The following is a 27,123-nucleotide window of genomic DNA, read 5'->3' on the forward strand; positions in this document are numbered from 1 at the left end:
GCAGGCTTTGAAACGCTGCAAATGCCTTAAAAAAGCAGGTCTCTGCCTCTGCTGAAGGCATGTGGACTCTGCTGGGTCACTTTACATCCATCCAGCATCATTCTGCTCCATGTGTTAAGCAGAATTAATACCTCTTGTTCCACAATAATTTACCCTGCTTATAGGTTTTGTTCACCCTGTTTTTCCTTCTTCATACTGCAAGCTCACTTAAGAGATGGCTCCTGTCCAACAATACACTGCACCCAGGGCAGGGATGCAAAGTTAAACTTACTATTGCAAAAGCAAATACATTTTGGTACAAAATGCCATGGTTTTGTCCTTTAGACAGTTGCACCGATGTGTTTTTACAGAAGTACCGGTGGCTATTTTAGGATATTAATCTCCTCTTATCAATCTCCTCTTGACAGGTTAGAACTAAGAAAAAAATTTTTAAAGGCAATCTGGAAATGCAGGGGTAAAATTCAATGTACAAGCTGGAGAGTTCCTAAATGGGCTGAAGATGCTGAAATTTGCCTTGCATGTTTTATACCCTAGGAGCAAAAGATGCCTCTAGGACAAGTCAGAAATCAAGGGTTCAGACTACATGGGAAGATGTCTGTAAAAGAGACAGGCCCTGTTTTTCTGACCCCTCTTGCCTGCCCCAGTGCTACACCCTGGTATGATCTGCAATCCCACCCTGTCAGCCTGAGACCAGCCTTGATAACCCCAAACATTTCACAGGGAAAAACATTTCTTAAACCATATAAAAAGGAAGAAGTTCATCTTGCATGAGTAAAACCCAGCTATGTCTTTCCTGATACTGGCAAAACATCCAGCAGCACCTCCTGTAAAATGGGAATATATGCATCTGCAGGCCCTGGCCCTGGTGTGTGTGATTTTAGGATTAGCTCTAAAAGCAAATCAGATGCACAAGGATATAATCTCCCAACCCATCCACCTCCTCCAGGATGCTGCAGACCTGGAGAGCACAAGCCTGATTTTTGAAGGATGCTGAGCATCCCTCTCACAGCTGGCATGGCAAGTAGCAGCAACAGGTAACAAAAATAATATGATAAAGACTGGACAGAGCTTTGAGCTACCTCGTATAGTTAAATATGGTATATGTTGCTTATTGCAGGGGAGTTGGACAAGATGTCTTTTAAAGGTCTCCTCTGACCCAAACTATTCTATTCTATTCTATTCTATTCTATTCTATTCTATTCTATTCTATTCTATTCTATTCTATTCATTCTATCCTAATTATTCTACTCTCACATTACCCACCTGGCTAGGAGGCTTTTTAGGAGCCCTCTGAAGCATCCTTACTAAAATACCATGAGGACATACATGGTTTGTGCCCCACATGCATGTACAGTGCTGGTCTGCCAGAGGACAGCTGGCAAGTCATCACTGTGCATGCTACAAATCCTCTGAGCCAGTAAGAAAACTCAAACAATGTGAAGATTTATCGATCCTTTCAGTCGAGACAACAATTCTATTCCTTTTGAGGTAAACGAAGAGTTTTTGCTTGGGGACCCCATCAGGAGCAGAAGGCAGCACAAGGATGGGACCCATCACTCACCAGCAGCAGAAAGATGCTGACAAGGGTGTCTGCACAAATTTTTAAGGAGCCTGAAACAGCTCCTTTGAGAGAGGGAGACTGAAGAAAAGAGGCAAAACTGCAGGAGAAACAAAATCTATTTGTAAACCCCAGGCAGAGTTGACACAAGGCAGCTGGCACAGGAGTGCAGAGATGATAATGGAGCCTGATGGATAGTTCAGAGGATTATCAGATACCCTCCAACTCAAATATGCTGAGGAACCAATTATTTAATGCTAAAGACAGCGCAAATGGATGCTTAATAAGCTGCATCACTTCAGGATTGCTGGAGCTCAAGGGGCCAAACCCCCACTGGTGTAATTCTGGAAATCCAGCACAATGAAATACCCAATGCTTCAGATACACACTGGCCCTGCCAGTCATCACCACCTCTGCCAGGAGACTGGGGGGCATGGAGGGGAAACAGCTGGAATTTGGGAGCAGATGGGTGCGCATTCACCACCCCAGGCTGACAGCACTCAGCTCTGCAGCAGCCTTGCTGGCTGCCCTGTTTACAGGAGAAGGGCTTGCTGTTCTCAGGAACAGTCTGGGTTTTTCTTCTAGTTGATTCCAGAGAGGCAGCAGGGAAGCTGTAGGAGGTGTGGGAGACGGAAAGGAGTTTAGTCTGTGCTCCAGGCACTGATTAGAACCTGTTTTGGAGTCAGGGATGTGAACAAAGCATCCCTTCTCAAGCTCTTCTGCTGGAAGAAATGTTGGGGGAAAATGTGGTCTCAGCACCCTCTCTGCCTTACCAGGAGGTGACCCTGCAGACACACCATCCCCTCACCTGGGCTGCTGCTGCAGCCAGAGAAGAGGGACAGACTTCTGCTCATCCTCACATGCTGCCCAAACTAGATCAGATGGAACATGGGATAAAAACACCTCCACTAACTATAAAGGGCCCCTACATTTTTAAATGTCTGAAGATTGCTTCCTGAAACCACATTGTGTAAGTTTCTCCCTTCATCTGCACTCAAACTGTACTACAGCAGCTGAGGGGTGTCTTAAAAATCTGCATTTCTCCATGATCCAACCTCCACTAGCACCGCTCCAGTAGTCCAGGGGACAGCAGAGATACAAGAGTAGGTGTAAGAAACAAATTTTTTATGATGAGGATGGTGAGGTCCTGGCACAGGTTGCCCAGAGCAGCTGTGGCTGCCCCTGCATCCCTGGAAGTGCCCAAAGCTAGGCTGAACAGGGCTTGGAGCAACCTGGGACAGTGGAAGGTGTCCCTGCCCATGGCAGAAGTTGGAATGAAATGAGCTTTAAAACCCCTTCCGACCCAAACCACGGTCCTACAATTCTGTGATAGCCCAGCACCACGATGCTCCTCAGCATACATCACACATGCACAGAGGAAAGACGTGGGAATTTGGTCCCTGAGGGATGGGAACCTGCGGGGGCTCACAGCATGGCTCTGCTGAGGGTTTGGCCAGTGTAAACCAGGAAGTTCTCAGGAGAAGATGGTGAAAAAAACCCCAGCCTCCCACCTGACACAATGCAAAATATCTCAGTTCAAAAACATCAGCTCAGGGTCTGGCTCTGGCATATCTGAGCTAGCTCAGATGATAAAAAAAGGATTCTCCTTTCTTCCTGTTCAAGACCTCTAGGCAAACATCCAAGTCCCAGCCTCCTGTGTGACAGCTGCAGAAAACAGGTCTGGAGAGAACCTTGAAATGCCACCCAGATCGCAGCCCCGTGACTGTGTCTGGACGGGGCCAAGCACAACAACAGCCAAAAGCACTCCAAGCATTAACAAATATTGTTGCTTGGTGCACTCCTGTGCAGCTGCCAGCATATCTGCTGCCTGCTCCTTCCAGCACTCAGCACTCAGAACACAGATATTGATGAGAGCATCTTCCACGGATTTACAGGAAGAGCAATTAGAGGTTTGGTCGTTGACGACAGCAGAGAATCGTGGTGGTGGTGGTAAAGATGATTTGTGCTGATCCATTAACACAGCAAACTACCTCCTCTCCCACAGGAAATCTCAATAACTGAAGGGGAGATCAGAACCCCAAGACCCCAGAAAGGTATCAGGACAACCACACAGCTCTCCCCAGTCCGCATCCTGCTTGCCAGCTCTCCCCACAAGGCTCACCCCAGTGTGTACTCACCAGTACCCTTGCTTTTGTTTCAAAATGGTGATGCTCCTTTCGCTCCTCTGACCATTTCCTAGGGAAAAACAGAGAGGAAAAAAAACAAAACAAAACCCCTCATCAGATCCAGGACTGATTATGTGGTTAAGAAGGGCCAGCTCTGGAGAAGCCTCTGCTGGGATGATGAGAAAACAGAGGCAGGCCCGTTCCTGCTCTCCCACCACACGTGTTCCAGGGTCAGTTCCTCTGCTCATCACCCTTCCCTCCTTCCCTGTACCTCAAAATCACCTAGCAACACTGTGCCATGGAGGGCAAGCCCACCCATCCTCCCCCTGTATCACATCTCCAGTGACAGCTGGGAGATGAAGGCCCCAGGAATGGATCACACCAGGGCAGCTCTGGGCTGCTTCACCCATCCCTGCCCCAGATCAACATTACACTTTGGCCCCTCAGGATTGTCAGCTTATTCCCACATCCACAGTTCAGTCACCAGTGGCAGCTCAGGAGTACCTGCAGTGCAAATCCACAACAAATCCACATTCTGCACTGCTGGGGTGCAGAGATGTATGACCAACACGTGTATGACCAGCATCATCCCAACTCTGCCCATAAAAGTTCCCTGCCCCTCTTAGCTTGGGAAAACCTTTCGGAGAAATGGAGCTCTACAGAAGCTCCTGGCCACCACTGGCACTTCAAATGATGGAGATGGGGGCTTGCATTTCCAGAAGCTGACAGCTCCATGTGGGAGGCCCAGCAGCTTGGCTGGACTCAGGGCTGATGAAGGAGATTGGCAGAAGGATGTTTTGGGGTGCTTTACTCCACTTCAGAACAGCCTCAAGGTGTGAGAACCCCACCAGCAGGTAGCCAACATATCAACAGGGTCCCCTAGGACAATTTGGGGGGCTGTCCCAGGCCCTCTCCTGGGTGAGGACAGGGAGGAAGACCATTGTGGCTATCACAACACTGGGAATATATGCAGTAGTGCTCAGCTGGAAAATGCTCCTGTGGCTCAGCAGTCAGATGGAAATGCACTGTCTGCATGCCAAAGAAACCATAATCTGGGCTATTTTCCCTAAAATGGCACCACCAGCTCACATCTGTCCTTGCACCTGGGTTTGTACCTGAGTCCTGGCCAGGGTGAAGGGGCTCCCTCCTACTCAAGGAAGCTGCAAATGAAACAGGATCTCTCTGCCAAGGCTTAGTGGTGTCCAAGGCAAGGAAGAGCCACTCGTGTGCTATTCTCTATTACAGAATCACAGAATCACACAAAGTTGGAAGAGACCTTCAAGATCATCAAGTCCAGCCCTGTTCCCTGACAGCTCAACTAAACCATGGCACCGAGTGCCACATCCATGGACAATGAGACATTTGTTATCATGGGGCAGCTGGAGGTGGAGACACTGCCTTCTCTTCCCCAGTTCCCCAAGAGGTTCCTGACTGAATCAATCACCCAAGCATCTCTTTTTCTTCTCCAGGCAGCCCCTGAATGGGTTTACTAGTGCAGGATCCACCAGCACTATTTCCCATTACTCATGACAGAAGGAAGCAAATGGGATTCCTCTCCCAGCTTTTAGAATGAGCCAACGATCTTGGTTCAGCCTTTATGAGATTCTCATTATTTTCATGGGGAAGTGTCAACAACATTTTCCAAGCCAGGCTGACACCTGGATGCCAGGATGGAGAAACCAACAGGCTCTGATCACCCTACCCAATCTATGACAGTGTTAAATTACAGCACATACACTCAAGGAACAGAGCAAAACCATGAAGGATAACCCTTGTGATGGCCCCTAATTCTCCTTCACACTGGCCTGAGGATATTTAGGCAGTCTGAGGACATTCATGGAGCCATGTGAGTGGTACAGCATGGAGTGGCTGCAGACCAGCCCCAGGGCCACAATCAGCCTCAAGAATGGGACTTCCCTGCAGCCAGTGAGTCCACGTGCTCTCAAAAGCATCCAGCTGCTGTGACCCTCCAGCAGGACCTCCTTCCTAAGCCAGTTCATTAGCCTCTTTCCTTACTTCAGTTCATTAACTCACAAGGAGCCACCACTGTCCTGGACTAATGGCTTTGCCACTCAACAGCCAAAAGTGATCAACAACAGGCAAAGAGCTTAATGCAGGCCACTGTCAACACACCCACATTGGGCCAGGACCATCATCTTTGTCTGGGGCAAAAACCACAGGGGAGGCTGCAAAAACCCTGCAGTGGACCCTGTCTTCTGGCAGAGCTCATGAGCTCTGCTCGGGTCAGCACAAAACCTCCCCCTGGCACCAGGGCAGGGGCTGGCACCACGTTTCCCTTGAGAAGTGCTGGGCTTCAGCTCTAACTTCTGCCCACAGCCTCCTTCTCCCCACAGGTCCTTCACTGCCTTGCCTTCCAGAGCAAGAGGAGCTCAGCTTCCAATTCAACACCCTGTTATGGGCAGGTGGGGTAGGTGCCTTCTCACAAGCAACAGGACAAGAGGGAACAGCCTCAAGGTGAGCCAGGGCAGGTTGAGACTGGATATGAGGAGAGATTCCTTCAAAGAATGGGCTGTCCAGCCATAGCACAGGCTGCCCAGGACAGCGGTGCAGTCCTCATCCCTAGGGGGATTTAAAACCCACGTGCATGTGGCACCTGGGGACAGGGGTTAGTGGTGGCCTTGACAGAGCTGGGGATGTGGCTGGACTCGATGGTCTTGGAGGACTTTTCCAACCTAAATGATTCTGTGACTCTATGTTTCCACCTAAAACAGTTCAAAGCCCTGTTTGAGGCACAGAAGAATTCTCATGGGTCAATAATGTGAGTTCCTGGGCTAAGAAAAGGCTGCACCTGAATCACATTTTCATCAATCCTCCAAGAGGGTTTCAGTTTCATCAGCCCAAGAAGAGTGGCTGAGAATAAACACACCCATGATCCACCCTCTGCACCAGAAGATGCCCTGATGCTCTTGTAGCAGTTTCCAAAATAGGACGGGCATTGCTGAGGGCAGCCCAGGCTTCATTCTCCTGTTCCCAAAACACACGTGCGATGAGAGGCTACAAATCAACCAGGCTTGCCTGTGGCTTCCCCTTCAGCCACAAGGCCCCTTTTAGCTTCTTGGGGTGGTTTGCAGAATGACTTGAACACGCCCTCCTGCAGATGACATTCAGATTTCTAATTACCCTCCCTGGGTACAGCACTGACGTGCCACATCAGCTCACTCGCGGGGCTGCTCCTCTCACCACGTGTCCCCAGCAGTGGAGCTTCTGCCCCCCTTCATGACACTGACCTCCCTCCCCATCACCTGGCTGGGCTGAGCTGCTGGGCTGGGAGAGATCATTCCCAAATAAAGTAGTGATATGGAATGCTTGTCCTGGCCTCAAGGCCAAGCCCACGTGAAGAAACAGCCTCTATCACAGAATCACAGGGCAGTTTGGGTTGGAAGGGACCTTCACAGCCATGTGGTTCAAGCCTCTTACCATGAACAAGGACATCTTCAGCTAGACCAGGGGACTCAGAACCCTGTCCAGCCTGACCTTGAATGTTTCCAGGACTGGGGCATCTGGGCAGCCTGTGCCAGTTTTACCACACTCACTGTAAAAAACTTCTTCCTGACAGCTGATCTAAATTGATTCCCCTTCAGTTTAAAACCATCACCTCTTGTCCTATTGTAACACACCCTGTTAAGTTTGTCTCATCTTTGTTCTGAGTCTTCTTTAGGCCCTGGCAGGGGCTCTGAGGTGTCCCTGGAGCCTTCTCTTGTGCAGCTCAACAGCCCCAGCTGTGCCAGGCTGGCTCCAGAGCAGAGGGGCTCTGGCCCCTGGAGCATCTCTAGACATTCCAAGAGGTCCATGTCCATGCTGAGGACACCAGAGGTTTCTCCAGGGAACAGCCCTGTCCTCAACAGAACAAGCACTCACGTATTTCCAGTGGCCTTCCAAGGCTGCCATCCATGCTCTAGCCCTGAGCAGCCAGCAGCTGGAATTTAGGTCACCTGGAGCACAGGATTGCCCTGGACTGACAGCCAGCACAGACCATGGGCATGCCCTCCCCAGTGTCCAGGCCAGGAGGTGACTCCCAGGGACAGCCTGATAAACCCACAGCAGTCCCTGGCGCACCAGGTAGGGTTCAGCTCCAACTAAGGCATCTCAGGGGGTGCCCACACAGATCCTGGCTTTAGTTGCCTTAATGCAGGTTCTCATTGCTACACTGGACTCCTTGAGCTAACCCAGACCCATGCCTGGCCTTGCTGGGCAAAACCCTGGGCCTGCATCCCTCCTGACTGACAGATGGAGACTAAGCAATGTGTCCTAGGGTAAAAGTGGACACTATGGCCAGCAGATTGTGGCTACACATGTGGTGGCTGCCCCAGCTCTTACTGCAGCCCATGGGGGTGCAGTTGGCACCATTTTGGGTGTTTGGGGAGCCATTTGGTTGCCCAAACTTCAGTATCTCTCTTGGGGTGTGAAACACCCTCCAGCCTCCACTGGCCAAACATCCACTGACTCTAAAAGGAGATTGAGCACCAAGTTAGTATTTTTATCTGCCACTGCAGCCTACCTCCAGCTCCTGTCTAAGTTTCAACAGCTCCTAAATAAAACCCATTTGCATGGGATGGGCATGCTCTGCACCCTCAGGCCCCTGCTGTGATGAGCAGCACCAATCCTGGCACATCCACACTTCCAGGATGGTTCCAGTGCTTGTGCATAATAGGTCTGAAACAAGTAAATTTGACAAAGAAAGGAGAAAGAGCAACTGATATGCAAATCCATGTCATAAATCATTCACCAAATCTGTTCTTCACTTTTGAAATAATCTTAGAGGGTGCTTCCCAAGTGCTGTTTGCAAACCCTCTGTTAATCTGGGAAGCAGTTGCTTCTACAGTAGGCTGTATTACAGCATCTTCAAGAAATCCCCATCAAATGTTACTTTAAAATGCCCATGACTTTTGCAATCAGTTCTTTTTAATTCTTCTTGGCATATCTGAAAACCAAACATCATAAAAAACCCCCTTTGCTATGATTCATCTGCAATGGGTCTAAGCCTGGGGAAGAGCTCATCTCACATCTTTCATACCCAGGTGACCCCCAAATTCCTCCCAAAGACCTCTGCCCATTCCCTTCATATGCTCTAAAGAGTTTTTGACTTCCTCAAACTCTTCCTGAGCTTCACTGAAAGCCTTTGTTGCCTCAAACAGGGCAGTGCCCTGGAGATGCCCTCTAGAATCACAGGAGCCAAGTCACCCACACCCCTGCAGAAAATCCCACATGGAAAACATACTCTGAAAAGGCATTTCTACCATGCCCTGGCACACATGGACATTTCATTGCCTAGGAGAGTGTTTGAGATGATTACTGCTGTTTTTTTGTTTTTTTTTTTTTTATTGCCAGGGACTGTTTCTTCCAGCAAAAAAAAAACCCAAAACCTGCCCTGAGACAGATCATTGCTCCCAGCTCGGAAAGAACTGAGTGTGTGGATTGTGCTCAGAAGGAGTGACCTGGCTGCATCTTTGGGCTGACATCCTTTCCAATCTCCAATGCTCAGTTTTCCCCTTCCTCTGTGAAAATGGAAACAGCAGCATCAGCTGTGGCTGGAAAGGGCTTTTGAAATCCACAGGTGAGAAGTGTAGGTAAGACAGCGCTGCACCCTTCTAAAAATGGGGGGAGAGGGAAAGGCAGCAGAGGGGGGGAAAACCCCACATAATAAGTAATACTCTACAAATTACATAAAATTAACACATTAAAAAACCAATCCTCCAAGAAGCAGCTGCTTCATTCTTTGCTGTTGATAGGATCAATATAAGAAAGGAAATTACCACCTCGTGCTCTGCAACACATCACACCGACTTTCCTTTACAGACCCTAATGCTCCTGATTGCAGTGTCAATTTAAAATTTACCATAAAATGCAGAATCTCATAAACTTTACAACCTCAATCACACTCAGCCAGTGTTTTCACCCAAATCACACGCACAGGCACCCGCCTTGCTCTCCAAGGCAGACACACATCAACGTGCTGCTGACAGCAGATGGGAGAGCAGAGCAGGGCACCACAGCTGGGATCTGCCTGTCCTGAGTAGCCTGGATGCAAAGAGAAGGAATTAGGTTGGAAAACAAGATGGAAAACATACCCTGAGATCTCTGTGAGACAGCTCATCCCACATCCAGCAGGATGAAGGGTAGCCATAACCACGATTTATGATGAAGGTGCTGAGGCCCTGCCACAGGGTGCCCAGAGCAGCTGTGGCTGCCACTGGATCCCTGGAATGTCCCAGGCCAGGTTGGATGGGGCTTGGAGCAGCCTGGGACAGTGGAAGATGTCCCTGCCCATGGCAGAGGGATAGAACCACATAGGTCCCTTCCAACCCAAACCAAACTATGATTATATAACCAAATACAACATGTCCTCAGGTGCAGCAGCTGTGGCACCCTGAACCCGCTGCTGTCGAGGTGCTACCATCACCCCACAATGCTGAGCCAACGTTCTTACACTGGGACATGCTCAAAACATAGCTGTTTCATGCCCTTTTGCAGGGTCTGACGGAATACCCTGAGCCATTTCCCTAATCCGGGGTGCCCTTCAGAAATTCAAGCTCATGCAGCTCCTACAGAGAAGCTGGTGTGAGTTTTTAACGCAGGGAAGGAGCATGCAGCTATGCCATGCCATGAGATGACCACTTGCTTCTGCAGCATGGGTTGCACTCAAGGGTTGACAAGGGAAAAACTAATTAGGCTCCTAATTTTGCTTCCTACATAAATCTAAGTCCTTTTGCTGTTGTCACTGTGACAGAAAACCCATTTCTCTGCAGGGCACAAAGGATTTTGGATGAAGCATAAGAAAAAGATGCATATTCCAAGTTGCCCTTCCCCAGTAGCCACAAAACCCTGCTCAGTGTCTGCAGTCTGCATGTACCCTGTAAGCTCTGGCTTAAAATTCTCCCTCAGTTCAAAAATTACAGGATATATTTGGGGGGAAAAGTAATTTTTGCAATCAGCTGCTTGCCTTTGTGACTGACAAAGTGTGATCAGACAGATGCTTAAAGATACAGCAAGGGTTAAACCTTGGGAGAGGACAGGCAGGACTTGGGGATGAAGTAGTTGATCAAAGGGTGGCTCAGAAGTTATTTTAAAATAAACCAGAAAGTAGAACTTCCCAGCGGTTGCCACTGTAATTACAATGCAGACAACGGAGCTGTGGTGCTGTTAAGGTTACTGGATTTTCCTAGCAGCTGTGTTTAATTTACTTAAAGCATGCAAAGCCATCAGGTCAGATCCCATTAGCAGAATCTCTCCAGAGCGCTGCAAGAGCCCGGCCAGCCCAGCAGCAGAGAAATGCTGAGGGCACAACACAAGTGTAAAACACCCCTGGAGAAGTAAGACATCAGTGTGGTGCACTGTCCTCCTCCTTGGCTGCAGCAGAAGCTGGGTGCTTCCTGCTCATCCAAGACCTGTCCCCCTGTCCTTCACTCCCATCACAAGCCATCTATTGCCCATCTATCTTCTCCTAATTTCACCAGAAACAGAAATCCATGCAAATACCTTGACTGGCCGTGATGGAGAAGGATCTGGGATCAAGCATTTAAGGAAGTCCCTCGAGTGTGTGTTTGCTACAACCAGGTTGTCTGGGTGTCCTACAACTGCACAGTGTCTCACCTGGATCCCTCTACTCCCCAAGCATCCCCCTGGCTTCCATGATCCATTACAGAGAAGACCCATATGTCCCAAGTCACGCTCAGAGTCCATCTCAGAGATGGGAGCTTGGTGGATTTGTGAGTCAGGATTCCCCCCCTGGAGCTTTGTTCACACATATATAATTCAGGACCACACAATTCATCAGGAGTTTTTCCAAAACACAGCTACAAAAATTACGATGTTCTTGTCAGGAAAAAAAAACTTCTCGAGATACTTTTCTGTTTCATTTTTGTTGTTGTTTTTTGTTCTTTTAACACTGGCTCAGCCTTCTCTCCGCCGAACGGAATATCAGGATTTCATCCACTGTTTGTGGCCCCTGTCAGCTCAATTCTCTTTCTAAAATTAGCATCCTGAGAGATGTAATTGCCAGAACAGGAGGTGTTAGGTCACTTTTCGGTCCCTGCACATCAGGCTAAGTGCTTCTGCTGCCACCTACAACCACCTCAGAGTCTGAACCTCAAACGTGTCCTGCTCCACTGAGCCCAGCAGAGTGATGCAGCTTTAATGAGTGCTGATGCCAAAAAAAAAGAGAACTCAAGACAAGGATAGATAACACACCACAGGCTCCCATCTGCACATGACCCCCAAATATAGTCATTCCTACAGAGAATGGGCAAATAAAGTAAAATTAAATACTAGAAAATACAAGAAAAGGTATTTCCCACATAAGCTGTGACTGCCCCATCCCTGGAAGTGTCCAAGGCAGGCTGGGTGGGGTTTGGAGTAACCTGGGATAGTAGGAGGTGTCCTGCCCATGGCAGGGGGGTGGAAGTAGAAGATCTTTAAGGTCTTTCCCATCCCAAACCATTCTGTGATTCTATGTCTCTAGAATAGAATAGAACAAAGCAAAAACAAAATAATAAAATAATAAAATAAAATATTAAAAATTTAAAAAATAAAAAAAAATTTAAAAATGCAAAATATTAAAAAATCCTAAGCAAAACACCACAAACAGTAAGAAGAAATGTGAAGGGATGGGTTTGTTTATGGGAAATCTGAAAAAACATCTGACCAAGCTGCATGACCCTCATTGCCACCAGAACCCCTCCTGAAATCAGCATCTCCTGCCACCATGTGCAAGAAACCCCAGCCTGGCCCTGGAATCCTTGGAGCAGTTTAAGATTATTCTTCCAACATAAAACTCCAACATAAACTCATCCTTCATGTCTTAGAGAGGTGTGAGACTTATTTGCATAATAAATGACAAGGCAGGAATATAGATTTGTGTCAGATCGCCCTCCCTTCCCTTTGAAAGAAATCTATTTATTCTGACTGAATCGTCTCTTCTCCAAATAAATGGTGTTTGTAGTCAGTTTAGCTGGCACAATACGCATTCTTTTGCATGCCTGTAATGAATTTTCACAGCCAGAGCCCTAATCCAGTCTAGTCATGGAGGGTTTATCACGACCTCTTATTTTATTTCTACCAGTAAATGGGAATTGCTTTCCTTATCGCTATCTAGAAGCACCTGAGTGATTTTTGCTTCATATTTCCTATCCCACTGGAATTCAGGATGCAGCGTTATCTGATGCTGTACAATTGTCACTCATGTTAGCTGCCTTTTCATTTTAATTTGCTGGATTTATTGCTCTTTTCTTTTTTTTTTTTCTTTTCCCTGGGAGATTTTACTTCAGATCTGAGTCCCTCCTTGCTCTTTTCCATCCTCCTGGTCAGATTTCTTGGGTGATCCTCAGGAAGGCAGGATCAAGGCTTGTCTTGCCTCTCCTGCCTGATGCTTTGGAGCAGCCTGGGATGGTGGAAGGTGTCTCTGCCCATGGCAGGGGGTGGAAGAGATCAGCTCTGAGGTCCCTTCCAACCCACCCCATCCTGTGATGCCTTCCCTTGGCAGAGCACTGAACCCCTGGGCTTGCCCCAGTCCATCCCCAAAACTATGCAGTGACAAGCAGGAATTTCCCCTGGCTTTGATTCCAAACAAATCCATGAGAGCAAGGGCCTGCCAACGTGATCCCTATGGCTGCTGCAAGCACAGAGCAGGTACCCAGCTCAGAGCTCCAGGAAACTGGACCTGCTGCTGCTGGAAAGACTTGAGAAGACGTGTAAATCCTGCAGACAACACTGTGATGGATCAGTAGTGGCAAGACATTAACCTTCATTCTTGAGGAGACACCCAAATGATAACACCTGTAGCCATGCCACTCCAGAGTTATCAGTCTTGTCACTGGTGAAGATAAATCTATCTGACCTGAGCCATCATCCTACGCCACTCTGGCTTCCTTGCTCAAAATCCTCATAGATACCAGCAGGGATCAGGAAAATCACACCTAATAATCAATTGAGAGTGTGCAACTATGCTCACACGGAAACAATTCCTTTCAGTATGTTAAAATAATTCTGCAGAGGAAGGGAACAACACGGTAGGCTTGAAAGCTGGTCTGCAGGGAAAGTGCTACATGTCAGTGACAACTGTGGAAGGACAGAAAACAGCTACCAAAGCCTCAAGGAGCTGTCACGCACAGGAAAATGTAAGTTAATTAAAGCCACTTAAACAAATACATCTGGGACGGGGGCATGGGAGGTAGGGAGGCAGAGTGAAGTGATATTAAAAGCTCAGACACATGGTGAATCCCAGACAGGAGGCAAGGAAATCTATCTGGCAGAATCCAGATGAGCCCCTTGCCCTGGAGCTGTGCCAGAGGGGGCAGTGAGAGCCCCCTCTGCCCCAGGGCTGTGGCTCAGCTTTGGGCTCAGCACTGTCCCACAGCCCCATAGGGAGGCACAGGCTCAGCAGATCCACCCCTCCTCTGGGAAACAGCACCCAGGCTCCACTGATCTCTCCTGGACCAAACAAGTGACAGCTTGGAATTAAAAATCCAAAATTCCCCTTCCTAACATCTTCCCTCCTGCCCTTACCACAACATTCAGCTGAAATGAGAACCATGGGCAAAGCATCCCTCTGGAGAAGTGTAAGGATGTAAATCCACCTCAAACACACCACCAGGACCAGCATCAACTCCACCTTCCCCTGCTCCTTCTCTGAGCACAGTCTCTCCTGAGCCCCCAGAGCTGATTTGCCTCTGACTACATTCAGAAGATGATGAGCACAGGTTGCTCGCACCAGCCCTGCTGATATAAAACCACAAAAAGAAATATTTGGATAGGCTCTGTGTATATATTTTTTTTTTTATTGCAATCAGCTCCCTGAGAAACTTAAAATGTTGGTTCCTTTTATATTCCTTTGGGCATTGATTCAGAGGTGGAAACAGAACACCTACACGAGGCTGGGTCATGATGGAGATGGTGAGCTGGCCTCTTGAGATATTCCTGCCTGGGAAGCAGGGCTGGCCAGCCTCAGCACGAGGCTAACAGGAAGGGAAACAGGAAAGCAAATCCATCTGCACACCATCAAGCCCCTGCTGCAGGATGACAGCCTGCAAGACTGCTGTCTGCAGGAGGAAGCCTTGCCATGGCATCAGCCCGACCCAGTTGGAGTGCACAGAAACACAGATGGAGTGAGGAGGATCCAGGCTTCCAAAGCAGCTCAGCTTCCCACCCTCCCTTGACTGCTGGGATGGGGGTGATGCAGCAAACACCAACCCATGTGCTCCTCCAGGAAAGCCGTGAAGCTGCTGGAATCTGGTGGTCTTGGCTAGCAGGGAGCTGAAGGAAGGAGTTACTGAAGGACCTGGGTCACACAGGACAAGGTCTGAGATCTCCTTCACCCCTCAGCATATTTCCTAACTCCAAACCAGGCTTATCTACAGATTTTCTATTGCAACCCTGGGTGACATTAACTTGTTAGAAGTCCCATGGCTCCAGGGACACCTCAGAGCCCCTGCCAGGGCCTCCAGGGACTCCAGCAGAGCTGCCCAGGGACTGGGGACAAGGCCTGCAGGGACAGCAGCCAGGCAATGGCTCCCACTGCCAGAGGGCAGGCACAGATTTTGGGCTCTTGGCAATTAGGAATTGCTGGCTGGGAGGGTGGGCAGGCCCTGGCCCAGGGTGCCCAGAGCAGCTGTGGCTGCCCCTGCATCCCTGGGAGTGTCCCAGGCCAGGCTGGATGGGGCTTGGAGCAGCCTGGGACAGTGGAAGGTGTCCCTGCACATGGCAGGGATGAGCTTTAAGGGCCCTTCAACACAAACCATTCTGTGATTCCAGGGCTCTGCAGACAGCATTAGAGCCTTGTCTAATGCAGCCCAGGACCACAGCCCCCTCTCTGCCTGCAGCTCGGGGCAGGCAGCCAAGGCCCCCCACCCATGCCCCAAACCCCTTCCCTCCCCAGGGTGACTTCCTTAACACAGCCCAGCTGACTGCCCCCACCCAACAAGGGCTGACAGATTTGTGCTGTCTCCTTAGGGTGGGGTAGGTACATTTATTTCCTCTTTGGAAAAAAAAAAAAAGGAAAGAAAAAAGGAAAAAAAAAAAAATGCAATTAACCTTTTCCTCTCCTCGCAACTGGCAAGAAACTTCCCTGCCACAGGAATAGTTTGAGGACTAAGATATCTGTTCCCACAGCTGCACCAATGCTATTCTGGCTTAGCTAAAATTAAAGAGCTGGAGTTGTACGTGGGCCTTCATGAAACTGTCATGGGGACCACAAGATTAGAGGGCCAGATGGTGACCTGGGAGGCCGAGGGCTATTCTCAGCTGCACCAAGGGATCCTCATGTGTGTCAGAATGTGTCTCTCCACCCCTCTTAAATAAGAATCCTGAAATGGTTTGCATTGAGGGGACCTTAATATCCAGTTCCAACCCCTTGCCAGGGCCAGGGAGACTTTGCACTATCCTGGGTTGCTCCAAGCCCTGTCCAAACTGGCTCTGGACACTTCCAGGGACCCAGGAGCAGCCACAGCTGCTCTGGGCACCCTGTGCCAGGGGCTCACCACCCTCACCATACTTTCTCTATCACACCAAGTCTGAATCTCCCTGCTTTTAATTTAAAACCATCAACACTTGTCCTCTCACTACAGACCCTACTAAAAACTCTGTCTACATCTTTCTTCTATGCCCCCTTTAAGAAATATCTTGCCTGGTCACCTCCAGCACTCATCCAGACACTAGCCAGAGATCCAACAGCACTAAAAACCCTGGAAAGCACAGGACAGCCCCAACGTGCCAGCCACCATCCGTCCCCTCTCCCACTACGAGCAGTCCTCTGCCAACAACTGTGCTGGCTATTGTTGGCCACATAAAGCCCAGTCCAGTGGCCCTGCTGTCAGCATGCAGCTCATTACTCGGCCAAGGGCTTTGAAACGCTTGGAATATGAAAGGTGCTCCATCAGATCAGATTCAGCTTCGTTTGCTATCACAATGCACTGCATTTCTTTTGTCTGCGACTTTTGATGATGTGCAATTGTTCCCCTCAGTCAGTATTTCGGAGTCATTAGCTGGAATTAGTAAAGTTCCCGCTGCTGGACTTTTCCAAGGCTCTGTTCTCGGGCTACAAAGAGTCGATGAGGAGTTGTCCTGCTTTCACTGAGCTGGAGGCACAGCGGGGAGTGTGCTGGGGGGAGCAGGCAGTCTGCTCAACTCCACTTTTCCCCTGCAGGCACCGGGAAATGCACGTGCAGGGAAGATGCTGTGGGTGGTCACAACAGGGCTGGTGCTTCCCACACAGCAGGGAACCTGAGACCCTTTCCATTTGGTACCTCTGCTGGGACCAGGGGAAGAGGTACATCTAATTGTGTCCATATTTAGGCAGCACATCCCACAAAGTTCGGGTTTCTATCCCAGAAATCCCCCACTCCAAATCTAAAGGCATCAGCCCTGAAGAAGTCATGTTTGTCTGGATGAAGGGATCTCTACTTGAGATAGAGACATCTTCCTCAGTGAAAACACCTGGCTGTGCCTGACCTCGTCCTCCAATCTCTTGCTCGTGTTACACCCTTCCAGCTATACCAGAAGGGCTTTAGTACCAAGGCCCTTTTTCCTGAAGGAATTTATATATAGAGCATCCACCTCTCTGGGAAATCTGTGCCAGGGCCTCACCCCCTTTATCACAAAAAATTTCTTCCTTCTATCTAGTCTGGATCTCTCCTTCTGCTGTAAAACTATTCCCTTTTGTCCTCTCCCTCCATGCCTTGTCCCCAGTCCCTGTGCAGCTCTCCTGGAGCCCCTGGCAGGGGCTCTGAGGTGTCCCTGGAGCCTTCTCTTGTGCAGGATGAACACCCCAAGCTCTCCTGGTCTGTCCTCTGATGAATTTTGGATTTGTTTCTGATAGAGGATTCGTTCCTATTCATGCCTGAGGAGGTCCAGCAGAAAAACAAAGTGATGAAGCTCCATGGGCTGTGCCCACCTGATGTCACTGTCTGGACCCAAGGGCACAGCTCACGTCTGGGGACCACAGCAGCTCCAACTCACACCCACTCCCACTTGTGGGTGGAAATTCCAACCTAAATTCCCAATTCCAGCCACCCTACCACCTTTTCTGGATGCAGTGTGGGTGTTTGGCCACTACAACCCAGAAACAAAACTAGGAGCAAACCAAACTTACGGGGACACGCTGGTGGAGAAGAGCTCAGCACTGAACCCAGCTCCTTTAGCAGCTGGTCACCTTTCACATGGGACTGCACTTCCATCCCCTCAGGATTTCCCTGAAATTCACCTCATAGATCATCCCACCCAGCACTCCCAACAGCATTTCCACTGGGACACGACCAAATGCAGACAATTCACACCTCTTACCTTACATTTTTTTAAGTAACAGTCTACAATAAAGCAGCCTGCCCAGATTCCAGCCTAATCTAAAAACAACTCTCTGACTTCTAATTTTAGCACTAATCTTCCTTTGCTATGGTTGTGTGATTTCTAATTATTTTATCCCCAAGCCCTGCTTTGATGGATAGTTGTACCTTTTCCAATGCCAAATGACTTGTAAAGTGCCTTTAAAAAAAAAACGCTGATCATTTCAGGTTCATTTCAGCTCCTACACAAATAACATTCTCATATATGGCTTCACCGCAGAATTATTATTATTATTATTATTATTATTATTATTATTATTATTATTATTATTATTATTATTATTATTATTTTAAAATAATAGTAATAAAAGCAATACAATTTTAAAAGGAGAGCTCCATTCCTTAGGATGATCCCAATCTGCTCCTGCAAACACTGTGTTTTCTCTTAAAAGCTGATAAAGACCAAAAAAAATCTGTTATTGAGATACAGATCTCTTAACAACTCGGTGCCTTGGCTTGGCACGGCTCCCAGAACACTTTGCCTTCATCTATCCCTATTTTCAGGCTACAACTCAGGGAAGAGCAATTGGCCACACCAAAACCTCAGGGGGGGGACTTTGCAAGGGGTGATGTGCAGCAGTGGCAGAGACACATTTGCCTTGACGCTCCCCTGAAGCATTGCCTACCCAAAACTGCTGAATTTAGAGCAGCAAACACCAGCCCCCAGCTGAAGATGTGTTGCAGGGGCTTAGGATGAGCCTCCAGCCCACAGACTGGTGTTGTTTCACCTTCCACGCTCACCTGAAGCAACCTCTTGACCCTCCTGATTGCTGACCTAGATCAAATCTGAAACCAATTCTTGCACAAAAATTTACTGGGCAGGGGATGCTGTTTCAGGAGGAATGTTTCAGGACTGTTTCAGGATGCTGAGGCAGCTGCCTGCCTGTGGCATGTCCCAGTAGGACCTGCTGCCACCAGCAGCCAGCACCTGAGCAGGGGACACAGGCACAGGGCTGGTGGATGTTTGTGGGGTTATTTCCTTCCCCAGGATTTATACTGAGCTCTGGTTAATTGGAAAACATCCACTTGACCTGTGATCATTTTCTTTTAGTTATTCTCCAAGCTTTGACAGCAGCAGTTTAAACACAAAGTACGTGACTTTTGGCAGTGAGGGAACACCCCATTCCCACAAATTCTGCGTGGATACAGTAAAATATCCCACTGCAGCCCTGATGCTGAATGTATTCCTTCTTTCTCATTCTTCATTTTCCTGTCTTTCACTTTCTGAGCCTGTTTCATGACCTGCGTATTCTCCCTCCCCACTGGAAACATGAGCTTAGCTCCCCAATGCAATATTCAAGGGAGGAGGACATGGGATGTGGTGTTCTAATTCCCTGCATGGAGGATTTGAAATGGAGACTGTCAAAACAGGAAACAACCCAGTCAATGTCCTCCTGCCTGAGACCTGAAAGTGTCACCACACAGAGCTGCAAGGGATGGAGAAAAGCCCTCTGCTCCTGCATGGACAGAGGATGCCCTGGGAGAGGGGGCAGCACGACCCTCTGCCCTCATGCCCCTCTGATCTGAGAGCTGGGCTTGAGCCTCTGCTGAAATCAGCGTGGAGCTGGTTCTTATTGACTCGGGGAAAAACTCAGCAAATCAGGTTAAAAATTATAACCCTCTATTGACTGATACTTCTATCAGCGTGGAGAATTTTGTATGGAATGTCATCTCACTCGGGAAGTCAATCCTACAGGAAATTTTTCATCCTTAGTGCTTTGGAGTAACATCCACAGCATCCTGCTTCCTTCTTACTCCCGTTAAAACCCACCCCTGAGATCCTCATCTCTCCAGCTGGTGCTCTGTGTTTGAGCTGGCCTTGCTGGGATAAAAGCACAAATCTTGGGTCTAATCCTGCCCACACCCCCCCAGGCAAAGCACCATGTCCATCTCCATGAAGATGCAGAGCAGGACAATGCCAGGCCCCAGGCTCTTCCATTTCCATCTATCCACCTTGGAGGAAGGATTTAAAGATCCTCAGAGGCACAGCAGTGAGGTCAGGTCTGGAGGAGAATGAAGCTACTGTAAACCCAGACAAATAAGATGCTGAGTTTATTTTAAAAAGAAGGCTCCTGCAGCTATAGGTTTTGAGCAATTCTTAAAGGCCTGATCTGAACAAGCATCCTTGCCAAAAAATATTGGTATTTTAAGCCTTTGACTGCTTTTGATGGTAGCAAACACCTTTTTTTGATATTGACTCCTTGCTTTTACAGTTCTCTGCAAGTTAACTTCAGGAGAACTTCCCAAGCACCACAGCTGGTGACCATTACCAGAATGGTGATCCAGCAATTCCAGGATGCCTCCGCCTTGGAAATATTCAAGATGGATGGGACTCTGAGGAACCTGGTCTAGATGAATATGTCCCAATACAAGTGGCTTGGATTAGATGGTCTTTAGGGCTCCTTCAACACAAATCATTCTATGATTCCCCCTCTGGAAGCAAGGCTGGTATTTTGCTTTATGTTTGAGGGATCAGAGGTTTTATTGTAGTGCCCAGCCACTGATCTAGAGTGACAACCTTCAGCAGGAAAAAAAAAATCCACAGGTTCATGGGATAAACAACTAGAAATGTCATTTCAGATGGTGTGTGTAGCCCAGAACACCAAATTTCCCCCATCATCCAGGCAAAGAATCAGAACAATTACCTAGAGCCTGATCCTGAAAGGTGCTGAGTGCAGTCAAGTGGTCTCCACTCATAGAGTTCAGTATCTCAGGGGCTCTCAGCAGGGTCAGTCTTGGAGCCTGGGCAAAACAAGATAGGTTGGTGTTAGTCCAGCTACTTGTAAATAAACCTACACAACCTAAAAAAAAGAACAACCCAAAACCATTCCAGCTCCACAAGCCAGCCACATTTTCCTGCACAGGGAATTAACTCAAGGGTCACACAGAGCATGGCTGAGGAGATCCTCTCCAACCCACAGGCCTTCTCTGCAGATCAGGATGGATGCCTGCAGCACACAGGAGAGAAATTACAGCGGGATGTGTCCACAGAGCCTCAACCCACATCCAGGAGCACCCACACCACATTCCTCGGGAGTGCTGTGCTACCCAAGCACACCTGGACACGTCACATTGCCACGCCATCCCAGGGCTCACACACCTTCCTGGCAGGAGACAAACCCAGGGCTGCCTCGCCAAGCCTACAGGCAGCAGCAGACCTGGAGGTAAGAGAAGTTAGCTGGGTTTCCAGGGAGGAGGACGAGGAACATCCCCCTCCCCGTGCTCCCCGGCCGTGCCAAGGGTGAAGGGAGGGATGGGGACGGCGGGGACAGGATGACGGAATCCTCCTCCACGCAGCCCTTTGTTTTGGGAGCTCCCCTGGGATGCTCAGCTCAGCGTGGCCAAGTCCTCCTTCTTCCCCTACAAGGGGAACAGATGAGGGGAGGAAAACAATGCTCTCTCCTCAGCTGCCTAATGGAAGAACAAAAGCACAGCGATGCCTTCCAAAATTGTCTTTTGAGGAACAGACCATTGAGCCTGAAGGCCCAGTATTTTTGCTGTATTTATTTTTGAACTTCAGCCTTGCTGTGTCTTTCTGCCCTTCCTCTGAGCTCTTTGCAGGACCTGCCCAAAGCCACTGGGGTCATGCAGGGCTTGCACAGACCTCAAATCCCATCAGGAATTCAACACCCAGCACCTGGTAGAGGTGACAAAAGCAAAGGTTCCTTCAGAGCAGACACACCTCAGCCATGGGGTAGAAGGGGCAAGGCCAGGTTGGAACAACCCAGTCAGGTGGAAGGTGCCCCTGCCCATGGCAGGAGGTGGAATTGGATGGTTGAGAGGTGCCTTTAAGCCCAAACCATTCTATGGTTCTATGACAGCCCCGTTTCAGCAGGATGCATTTGGCAGGAAGGGTCTGCCCCAGCCTGATCCCACTGAAAACCGGGACCAAACCCCACTTAAGCCAAAACCAGTACAAAAAGCACCTTTGATTGCTGAGCAGAGGTGGCTGCTAGGGAGCAGAAGGGGATTTCTGCTGTGCTGATTGCTCATGGAAAGTCCCTGACTGGCCCGCAACCGTGGAAAAAAGGGAAAATAGAACTTTAATACCAAGTTGGTGGCAGGCTGTCTATTTTTCTCTCCTGTGACTAGTTACCATGGATAGATTTCTGAGGTCGACCACACAATTGTTCACTGCACCGCTCCTATTAGACAGAGGATGAGCAAATCATCCCATTTGTACCGTACTTTAATTTCCAGAAATTCTTTGTTCGTTTGTTTGCTTAAATTATTTCTCTCATTTGAAGAAACAATGCAGTCTTACGAAGCGAGGGCCCAAATCTCCCGAGTCACCCTGCTGTGGTTCATTACTTCCACGCTAGTTAACAAGGCCAGTAATTTCCCTAAGGTTTAATAGAAAATCCTCTTTCCAGAATGCAGAGAGACAGGACATTTTAACAAACTCACTGTATCCCGGTTATGTCGTAGGTGAGTGATATCCTGAACGAGGCACAGGTCCTCCTATGGGTTAGCATAAAAAAGCAGGTAGCCTAAATGGAGTTTTTTTCACCCCAAATTACTCCCTCAGCTGGAGAAGGGGACCAGGGGGCCCCTCGTGCCTTGCTCAGAGCATTAGCTGCAGCTCCACTGGCAATGGGTTCCTGAAGCATCCCAGTCCTCATCCCAAAATAAAGAGTGGCTGAAGTAGATGACACTGGAGAGGCAGATCCAAGTGGTACCTGGTGGTGGAAGAGGTGGGCCTACAGCCCATTTCATTAATGATATGGATAGCAGAGCACACGAAATACCTGCCAATAACCTGCCCATAAACTGCCCTTCTCCTTGGCTTTGCCAACCTATTTCCATGATCAAATCACTAGAAAAAAACACTAAAAGATGAAATAAATACAGGGAAAGAGTTTCTGAAAAAAAGGTAAATACATAAAACATATACACATATATATTGGAATAGCAGAATAATTTGGGTTGGAAGGGGCCTTTAAACTAAAAAAAAATAAACTGAAGTATTTTTATGTATAGGTATGTGTGTGTAAAACAGCCCAGTAAATCTCTATTGAGATGCACACGCAGGTGAAAAGCTGGCAGTGCTGCCTTCAGTCACGAGGGTATTTACTCCACAACAGCCTCTGCAGCTCCTTAATATTATTTATACAAACAGGATTTGTCAAGCAACAACTACAGATGTTTGCAGTGAGTCTTCCTGCTTATCCGCTGATAATACCGTGTGCCTGGGACAGCTGAACAAATCCTGCCACGTAAATAATAAAATACACGTCGGGGCTAATCAGAAAGAGGCGGTGAGGAATCTGGAGATTCCCACAGACTCCCTGCCGCGGGGAAGGAAACAAGAAAATGCCCTGACCTAAGCAGGGGTGAGTCTGGCATACCCACAGATCACAGGGAGATCACAGGAGCTGTTTGCAGATCACTTACGAAGCATGAATAATTCAGGCAGAAGCGGCTGGGAGTATGAGAACAGATAGATGGGAGCTCACTGCCGCTGCTTTGGCAGGTTTTATTTTATCCAGCAAGGCAAGGAAACCATGAGACCCAGCAAAAAATCCTCTGCCTAGCTTTGCCAGTGTCGTGGCTTCACGACAATCTCGTGATACACGGCATTTTAGATCCCCAGCTGATGGTGAATGCCACCTCTCTTTCTCCTTGAGGCATTTTTGTGATTATCTGGCTGGACAGATATGACAAAACAATGCTTATTAAAAAAAAAAAAATAGCCCTTAGTACCAATCTGTACTCTACTGCATAATTACACAGCTCACAGACACACAGAATGGAAAGGCCACAGGCAGGGACCCCTTCCACTGTCCCAGGCTGCTCCAAGCCCCATCCAGCCTGGCCTTGGACACTGCCAGGGATCCAGGGGCAGCCACAGCTGCTCTGGGCACCCTGGGCCAGGGCCTGCCCACCCTCCCAGCCAGCAATTCCTAATTGCCAAGAGCCCAAAATCTGTGCCTGCCCTCTGGCAGTGGGAGCCATTGCCTGGCTGCTGTCCCTGCAGGCCTTGTCCCCAGTCCCTGGGCAGCTCTGCTGGAGCCCCTGGAGGCCCTGGCAGGGGCTCTGAGGTGTCCCTGGAGCCTTCTCTTGTGCAGCTGAGCAGCCCCAGCTGTGCCAGGCTGGCTCCAGAGCAGAGGGGCTCCAGCCCTGGCAGCAGCTCCGTGGCCTCCTCTGGAGTTCAGCTCTGAAGGAGAAGGATGGAAAAAAGAAAAAAATAGAAAAAGTAGGGGAAAAAAATGAGGGCTAAAGGATATTCCCTAATCCTTACTCCAAAAGGAAAACATAAGTAGGGTTGCTCCTGTTGGGATATATTAATGTTAATAGTCCACACTGAACACATTACCAAGAGGACTGGAAGCCAGGAAGCAAATAAAAAAAGAAAAAAATTTTAAAAAGACACATAAGGAAAGGCAGAAGTGGTAAAGACAGATGGTAGAAGTTAAACACTGTTTTGCTGCAACCTGGAGAAATCCAAAATTCATCCTGCTAAAAGGACACTGCATTCTGTTTCGTGCCAAAGGGAAGAGCCTCGCTGTCAAGAATAGAGAGGCAGCCGCCCCACACAGGGTCAGAAATGGGAACCCAGCTCAGTGACCACCAGTGAGCCTGGGAACACCTCAGCCAAGAGAGCCAGAGAGGCCAAGGAGGGATTTGACAGATAGGACCCTGCCTTAGCAGGATTTCTGAATGTCCCCAATGGCAAGACATGCTCCAGTGCCAGTGATGTGCTCTGGGATTGGGGAATCTTCTGGGAATTCCTGTACTGCACCTACCTGTGCATGGCCCTGCCTCAATTCACCCCTCTGCCCTACTGCCAGCACTGGATTTGGCCCCAGAACTGCACACCAAGCTCCTCTGCAGCCCAACTGCTGTGCTTGTGCACCACGTCACAGTCCCCTCACACAAAAACCTATTTCTTGTTATCACACAAGATGTATCTGATTGAAGACTCACAGCAAAAGACATTCACCCAAGATCAAAACACAAAAATCCCAGTAAATCTGGCTCTCAGTGTGAGCCACGTGAGAAACATCCAGGCAGCCCCAAGTCAGGAGTGAAACTTGGTGCTACCAGCTAACAAATTTACACCTTAAATTTTCCTTCAACATAAAAATATTGGCTTTCCCCATGCTGTCTTCCATTCTTGAACTACTGAAACTTAATATTCTTAATTAAAAACTGAATTCAAACATACTTCAGCACCACTGCCAGTAGCATCTTTGGCTTAGAAAGCTCATGATGGCTTTGGAAATGCCATCTCTACGGTGTGTCTATGGCACAGGCTCCAGTGCCCACATCAAGAAAATTTCACTTCAGTCTTTAGCATAAACTGATATATCTGGTAGGAAACCTGTTTCTAGCCTTTACAGCTTGAGCACAGGCCACATCTCAGCATTACCCCAGAATAATTACTTGGCCACACACCTCATTGGATCCTCAGGGCTTTGGGTTCTCCACCCTCGTGTTTACATTCCATGCAGAAAAATTAACTAATTAATATACGTCTGACAGATGTTCTTTGAAAGAGATATCATGCCTTCAAAACACAAGATGATGAAAGGAGCAATCGAGTAGATTAGACTGACCAGAAAAGCAAGGATTGTAGCATGACAGTGGAAAGCACAGCTTTAAGTCCTTCTCTTGATATTTATATGGTTTTATTTGCATATCAAACTATATGCCAATTAGCTGTATATAAATCCATGATGAAATTATGCTGTGCAGCTCTCCAAAGTGAAGAAAAGCCAGGGCTGGGCTGCATAATCACCCTTAACTCTGGCCCTGCAGGTGTTCCCACTCCAGCTCACTCCTAATGACCGTGTACTCCCAGTAACACAAGCGTACAACGGGAATCTCCTGCAATCACACACATCTATATGCAACATTTCCATACATTGTAAGCTGCTTTGTGTATTCTTTCATTCTCCTCCAGCCAGTTGCTCCTGGAGAAAAGAAGTCTGAGAGGGAACAGATCTTCTCTCCCCCCACAGCTCCCTGGCAGGAGGGTGCAGCCAGGCTGGGAATGGGCTCTGCTCCCAGGGAACAAGGGTCGGGATGGAGAGGGAAAGGCCTCCAATTGCACCAGGGCAGGTTTGGATGGGATACTGGGGGAAATTTCTTAGTGAAAAGCGTTGTCCAGCCCTGACACAGGCTGCTCATGGCACTGGTGGAGTCCCCATCCCTGGAGGGATTTAAAAGCTGTGTCGAGACACTGGTTAGGGATGGCCTTGGCAGAGCTGGGGGAATGGCAGGACTCAAAGATCTTTTTCCCATTGTAAAGGATTCTGATTCCATGATCTGCCTGCTGCCCCTTGTCTCAGACTGCAGGGCAAGTTTTGCCTCTGTGGAGACTTTGTGTAACCCTGTAGGAAAGTAGGGATCCTGCCTGAAGAGCTGCAGGCAATCCTGGATGGAAACAATGCCAGAGATGTATGCTCTTGTTTTAAATATCAACTGGAACGTGGGGGTGCAGCAGCCTGGTCCTGGAGCACCACTTAGCCAATTGTGCTCTGGAAGGGGTGTGCACTTGCAGTCAAACTGGCTGCCTTAACGAGGCCTTTGTGCTCTGCCAGGTATCTGCAGAAGGCATCATGCAAAGCTGGAGCCTGCGGGCCCATCTGCAGTCACAGCTCACACCAGCTCCAGCCAGCACTGCCTGTAAATCAGGCCATCCACCCTGCCCAGGCAGGCAGGGAAAGGCCTGGGGAGAAGGGATTTTGGACACCTTGCACTATCCCAGGTTGCTCCAAGCCCTGTCCAGACTCACCCTGGACACTTCCAGGGTTGGGGCATCTGCCACTTCTCTGGGCAGCCTGTGCCAGGGCCTCACCATCCTCACAGCAAAAACTTTCTTCCTGACATCTAGTCTGAATTCCTAGATTCTAGTCATCCCCTTCTTCAGTTTAAAACCATCACCCTTTGTTCCTACCTACTAAAAACTCTTTTTTTTTTTTTCTTGTATGCCTCCTTTAAGTATTGAAAGGCCACAATCAGTTCTCTGGAGAGACCTTGGAGCCTTCTCTTCTCCAGGCTGAACAATCCCACCTCTCCCAGACTGTCTGCACAGGAGAGGTGCTCCAGCCCTCTCAATGAGCCTGCACTGATTGGGATCATA

General features: G+C 48.6%; 1 protein-coding gene across 1 annotated transcript in view; it reads right to left on the bottom strand.

Annotated features, from left to right (window-relative positions):
• Window positions 1-27,123, bottom strand: part of ZBTB7C (zinc finger and BTB domain containing 7C) — a 154,938-nt gene that overhangs the window by 74,208 nt on the left and 53,607 nt on the right. The window contains exons 3-4 of the mRNA XM_077171754.1: window positions 20,681-20,777; window positions 3,697-3,754 (exon numbers count right to left, since the gene is read on the bottom strand). Of these exons, the coding sequence (XP_077027869.1) occupies window positions 3,697-3,754; window positions 20,681-20,732 (110 nt within the window). The 5' untranslated portion in view covers window positions 20,733-20,777. The remainder of the gene's footprint in view (window positions 1-3,696; window positions 3,755-20,680; window positions 20,778-27,123) is intronic.

The sequence above is a fragment of the Agelaius phoeniceus genome, chromosome Z (genome assembly GCF_051311805.1).
Source record: "Agelaius phoeniceus isolate bAgePho1 chromosome Z, bAgePho1.hap1, whole genome shotgun sequence".
Classification (NCBI taxonomy): Eukaryota; Metazoa; Chordata; class Aves; order Passeriformes; family Icteridae; genus Agelaius; species Agelaius phoeniceus.